Source organism: Suncus etruscus, chromosome 2 (genome assembly GCF_024139225.1).
Source record: "Suncus etruscus isolate mSunEtr1 chromosome 2, mSunEtr1.pri.cur, whole genome shotgun sequence".
NCBI classification, from domain to species: Eukaryota; Metazoa; Chordata; class Mammalia; order Eulipotyphla; family Soricidae; genus Suncus; species Suncus etruscus.
This window is the reverse complement of record NC_064849.1, coordinates 3,556,833-3,562,832: the sequence shown is the minus strand read 5'-3', so window position 1 is coordinate 3,562,832 and position 6,000 is coordinate 3,556,833. Positions and strand designations below refer to the sequence as shown.

The window sequence follows — 6,000 nt, the reverse complement described above, 5'->3', positions numbered from 1 at the left end:
TCACACGGACACCCCATGCTTGGACAGTGGGGGCACCTCTTGAGACTCCCAGCCCCGTGCCCACTTTCCTGCCAGGCTCAGACAGGGATGAAGTGCTTAGACCATGTGCCCCCAGGTGCGGCTCAAAGATCCCAGTTGAGACAGCACAGGAGGCTCTGCTCGCCTGCAGCCTGCCCTGAGCACTTCCAGGAGTCGGCCCAAAGCACAGAGCCAGCAGTCAGCCCTGAGCACTGCCACATGTGATCCAAAAACAAGACAACAGTCTAATGCCCTCCACAGTCTTGGGGTGGGTGCAGGCATGGAACATCCTGCATGAGGGCATCCTTTTTTGGGGGGGACACATCCGGTGATGCTCAGGGGTTACTCATTACTCCTGGCTCTGTGCTCAGAAATCACTCCTGGCTTGGGGGGACCATATGAGACGCAGGGGGGACCAAACTGTGGTCCGTCCCGAATCAGTTACGTGCAAGGCAAGTGCCCTACCACTGCGCCGTCTCTCTGGCCCCAGCCATGAGGGATTCTAAGGGCTCGTTCAAGTCCACCTGGGGCAGCTCTGAGAAATAATTCTCCCAGACATCACATCCTTAATGTCCCCGCAGAGCCCAATGCCACTGGAGGGGCGAGTGGTGCCAGGAGTGGAGAAGCCCCTTGGGCCCCCCACCTTCGATGCAAGAGGCTGGGAGTGAGCACAAACCTGGGAGTCCTCTCCCAGCCCCCTACCCCTGCCAGCGCCTAAGCATCCTGAAAACCGAAGGTCTGAGCTTTGATCAAGGCGGGGCCCCGAGCATCCTTTATTAACTGGAAAATAACGGCTTGCCCGGGCGAGGTTCTCGGCAGCCGAGGGCAGCCCATTCATCACGCTGTTTTTATTTCTCGAAAATGATTAAATATCATTTTCCTCCACTCCGTAGCGGGAGCCCAGCGACAACAGATCCATCAGCGTTGACCGCGGACATTTAACTACCGCGTTTTGCATTCATTATTTTCTACTTAAGTCATTCTTTTTAAGAGAGGAATAACTCCACGCTGCCTCCTGACAGAGGGGAAATTAAGTGGCGTGTCTCAGAGATGAGAGTTTCCCTGGAAAAAAAATATTAAAAAAAAATACCCATCACCAGATCCATAAAATTGGGCCAGAAGGCATCGCCCCCAAATGTGGAGAGAAGAGAGCACTGGCTGATGGGAAATTCTCCGGCCTGTCCTCTGCCTCGGGTACCACTGGGCCAAACACTGAGGAGACGCAGCCCTGTCTTCCTCGTGGGCCGCTAGTTCATGATGCCCTTTGCCCTTCCCGACTCCCCAACTTCATTTCCTTCTGCCTGGCTTGAGCCTGTCGGGACCAGTCAGGGGTCCTCAAACTTTTTAAACAGGGGGGCAGTTTACTATCCCTCAGACCATTGGAGAGCCAGACTGTACTAAAAACAAATCTACTGTAGTAAAAACAATGAACAAATTCCTAGATCTTATTTTGAAGTGAAGAAATAAAATGGGAACAAATACAGTATGTGGCCCACGGGCCATAGTTTGAGGACCACTGATGGCAACCCGGCTTGAAACCCACTCTCTGGCCGCACACCTTCCAGGGGCTGGCGTGTTGGGAAGAGGCCACCGGTTGGCAACTCGTGGGCCACCGTGCTGGGGGAGATGTGCAGCCTGGGTGTGCCTGGAGGCAGGTTGCAGAAAGATTCTGCAAGTTCATGTATTGGACAGAAAGATTCCCTGAGACAGGAGGGTGTTTGCCTAGCTTGTGACTGCCCTGGGTTCGATCCCTGGCATCCCATATGGGCCCCCAAGCACCGCCAGGAGTGATTTCATTAAAAAAAAAAAAAACTTTATTTGATTGATTTGTTGGTTGGTTGGTTGTTTGGTTGGTTGGTTTCTGACCCACACCAGCGGTGCTCAGGGGCTACTCCTGGCTCTGCACTGAGAAATCACCACTGAAAGGATAAGAGACAACATGGGATGCCAGGAATCGAACCTGGTCCCTCCCCAGTCGGCTGCATTCAAGGCAAACACCCTACTGCTCTGCTATCTCTCTGGCCCCACCAGGAATGATTTCTGAGCACAGAGTCAGAAGTAACCCTGAACACCACTGGATGTGGCCCAAAAACCAAAAACAAACCAAAGAAGACAACAAAGATAAATAGCAGCGACAGTGGTGCAATCTGTTAGCGCACGGTACTTATACAACAAAGATAAATATTTTTTCCCAGTGAAGTCCTTCCTGCCTTTCTCCTGAACACTGGGTCCCCCCTTTACCACCTCACACATCTGTGATTCTCATCACTGGGTTCCAGGCTGAGGCATCTTCTCCTCTGTTTATTAGCTGCTCGATTGGACCAGGGTGGCCATGTCCATATGGTCATGTCGTGTGAGGGAAGCAGGCTGCAGGCTCAGCACCCCACATGGCATCGGGTACCACAAAGCCGCAACCCAAAGCAGCACCACAAGAAAGCCAGCCAGGTGTTGACGGGTGTCACAGCAGCACATCCCCCCCAGAAGCTGTGGCCTGACCCCGCAAGACCCCAGGACATCAGATCAGAAAGAAGAGGTGCATGGGAGGAGGTGTTACATCCTTGCAGTATCTACTCCTGACAAGGTGCTGATTCGAAGTCACTGAACCCCAGGATGTACCTGGCTGAACTGCTCCTGGCTCATTTACTGGGGGGTACACCCAACAGTGCTCAGGGTAGGACTTTTGGCTCTATGCTCAAGGGTCACTCCTGGCCACCCAGCAGAACCATCTAGGACTCTGGGGCTGAAACCTGGGCAGGTGGTAAGAGCCCTCTCTGCTGTTATTTCTGGCCAACTGCCTTGCCCCGATCTGACTCTGACCCCCCCCCCCAACAATGTGACCTCAAAACAGTGTGAACTGCCTGACACAGTTGGCAAAAAGGGGTTTCCTGCATCTGTGGAAAGGGGCGGCCGTCTGGATCCCCAAACGCAAAGCAGGGCCACTGGAAGGACAGGCCCACTGGCCTCTGAGTGCTGTCCCAGCAGGAGACAGGTAGCACCATGAGAGAGTAAGACAGAGCACACCTGAGCAAGCAGGTACCCCCAGCCATGGGCTCCCCTTCCCGCCAGCCCTGCGCACTCACCTGGGCTGGGAATCCGGGGGGCGTCCCACGCAGGTGAGGGTGGCCGTGGTCTGAGCACTATCCGTCTCCATCTCTTCCTGCACCGCCCACTGGGCTTCCCCGCTCACTCGCACTGCCGCAATCCGCAGGCCGGCAGCTGCCTTGATCCTGTAGAAGAGAGATGAGTGTGACCAGTTCAGTGTGACTCTGGACGGAGAGAAAAGAGTGGCTGTGAACTCTGACCTGCCCCCCAAAACTGCAGTGGCTGCCCAGCTCATCAGCATAGGGATGGGGGCTCAGGATAAGAACGTAACTGCAGGGTGTGGGCAGGAGGGATGGGACAAGGGGCGATTCTACAAGGGGCATGTCGGGCCTAGGCTGGGAAGCCCAAGAGAGGGTGCTGTTGGGGATCAGAGATGACCTGGGGGGCCACAGAGATAGTTCAGTGGGAGGGCATTTGTTTTGCATGTGATCGATCCAGGAAGGACCCAGTTCAATCTCCAGCATCCCATATGGTCCCTGAGCCTCCTAGGGGCAATTTCTGAGCACAAAGCCAGGAGTAGCCCCTAAGTGCCACTGGGTGGCCCCAAAATCAATCAATCAATAAATAAATAAAAGCCAAAAAAAAGGGGGGGTAACCTAGGCAGTCACCGCTCAAGGGAGTTCAAGGCAGGGGTGAGGGGTGACGGTCCTCAGAGGCCACCGCTGCCTGGCATGGCCTAGTTCAGCTCCCAGGAAAGTGCTCGAACCGGTGCCCCTGTCTCCCTCCCACCCTCACTTCCCCCCACAGCTTCTCTTCTGTCTTCCCCCCCAACGCTGCCCCCAAGAATTAATTTATTCACATCACGAATTGAGCCGACCACTTCCCGCCTCCTTCTTCCTGTCTGGTTGCCAACAAGGCAGCCGGAGAGAATGTTCCGGAGCTTAGGGCACCCTGGCACCCTCATCCCGGGGCTGCTGCTCCTAGAGCAGGCCACCTCGTCCTCTCACGCACGGCCACCAGCCCAGAGCCCGAGGCCAGGGATCAGGGCCCCGGGTCTAGGTGAACCAGCAGCAACGGGCATCTACGGGCATCTACCAAGCGATGAACAGAGCCCTGTGCTGCCCGCAAAGACCCTAAGGTCAGCCTGAGCATCCCCTGTGCCACACTGGCCTCTCTGGTCAAGCCCACACTGGACCCACGTCCACCCCTGTCATCTCCCACAAGCGAGGCCCAGTCCCCCATGGTTGACACCAAGCATGCATGCAGTTGAGCCTCACTGCCTTTGGGCCTTGGCTCGTGACCCTCTGAGCACTGCACTGAGAGCAAATAAACCTAGGAAACCATCCCGTCTGACCCCAAGAGTGCTGGCAAGGTGGTTCCGGGGCTGAGCCCCCTTCCCAGATGGGACTGGCCGAGTGCAGTGGCCACACAACACAGGGGCCAGGACAGTGCTCGGCACTGAGGTCGAGACATGCCCTCCGCTGGGGACCCACGTACCTCCAACCTCTCCCTCCTGTCACCTCTCGCATCCTCCCTCCCTCACCCATCATGGTCCACCCAACGTTGCAGGACATCAGACTGGAGATTCAGTTCCTTCCCTCCCTGGTCTCCTTGCTCTCCTCAGCCAGTCCAAAGTGGGCCCCATTCTGCAGTGCTTATACTCAGGGGGGAGCTAGCTCAGGGGTATGTGGGGGGTCCCTGCTAGAATGGATGTGGCTTAGCTGCAAATGGCCCCACACAACGCTGGCCCAGGCTAAGCAGGGAGGTGTCCCCTGCTGTCCACTCTATAGACACCAGATGGGAATAGAGAGCGGGGGATGGGAGGGTGCTCCAATCCCTAAATACAGAGAAATGGGCTGGAGCCATGTTTGGGTGTGGAAAAGATCATGGCCAGAGGGACACAGAAACGTGGGGTGAGCACTGGATTACTCTCTAAGGAATACTCTCCTTGCCTCAGCTCTCCAGATCCACCCCAGAAGTCCCCCAAGAACACAGATTCCAGACCCACCTCCCCATGCCCAGACACAGTCCTGCTTCAGCAGAAAAGCATCTCCCACAACCAGCCTTGAGGACACCCAAAGTCACGGATGCACATTTGACAATGTCTCGGAAATGTTATGGTGGTTCTATCTTTCGCTACTCACCAAAATAATAAAATCCAGTTCTGGTTCATGGTGAATAAAATGTGCATGAGTGGAGATGACTTTTTAGTTGGGCCGACTCCACCCTTCTACCCTGTCCTCGTGGGACCCAACTCTGCTCAGCCCTGTACCGGCAAGCTTTATGCACAGACCAGTTTTCTTTTTTTTGTTTTTTCGGCTCACACCCGTTTGATGCTCAGGGGTTACTCCTGGCTAAGCACTCAGAAATTGCCCCTGGCTTGGGGGGACCATATGGGACGCCGGGGTATCGAACCTCGGTCGAGATCTTTCCTTGGCTAGCACTTGCAAGGCAGACACCTTACCTCTAGCGCCACCTTGCCGGCCCCAGAGACCAGTTTTCTTGTGGTCACAGTATGGCTGCAGCAGCGCCAGCTCTCACATCCTCACCTACCAGGGAAAAGCAATTGTGTCTTCTAGAATTTAAACACTGGAGCCAGGTTTTCATTGGTTGCATTGAGTCACATGTTCAACCAATAATCATGATCTGAAAGGTGAGGAGGCGGCAGTGCCCCCCCAGCCCAGTCTGCCTTTGAACATCTGAGCACTTAAAAGGAAGGAAAATGAGTCCCAGCCGGTTTCCAGGGTGGGAGGTTAGCCAGGAGGAAGTTCGCGTTTCCACAGGAGAAAAAAGTTCTGGGCACGAGCCCACAACCAAATTGCTTTGCTCCCAAATACAAGTTACAAAATTGTCCCAGCGTTTAGTCCAATTCCTTCTTAATTTTAGATTATTTTTGTTAGAACAATTTAAACCCTGTTTAAAAAAAAAATTCCATGTCTT

At 54.6% G+C, this 6,000-nt stretch overlaps 1 protein-coding gene across 2 annotated transcripts in view; it reads right to left on the bottom strand.

The window, feature by feature from the left end:
* The window catches only part of LOC126002006 (transmembrane protein 132B-like), a 101,968-nt gene that overhangs the window by 36,148 nt on the left and 59,820 nt on the right, over nt 1-6,000 (bottom strand). For both annotated transcript variants that reach the window (XM_049769200.1, XM_049769201.1), the window contains one exon: nt 3,099-3,245. In XM_049769200.1, coding sequence (XP_049625157.1) covers nt 3,099-3,245 — 147 coding nt within the window. The remainder of the gene's footprint in view (nt 1-3,098; nt 3,246-6,000) is intronic.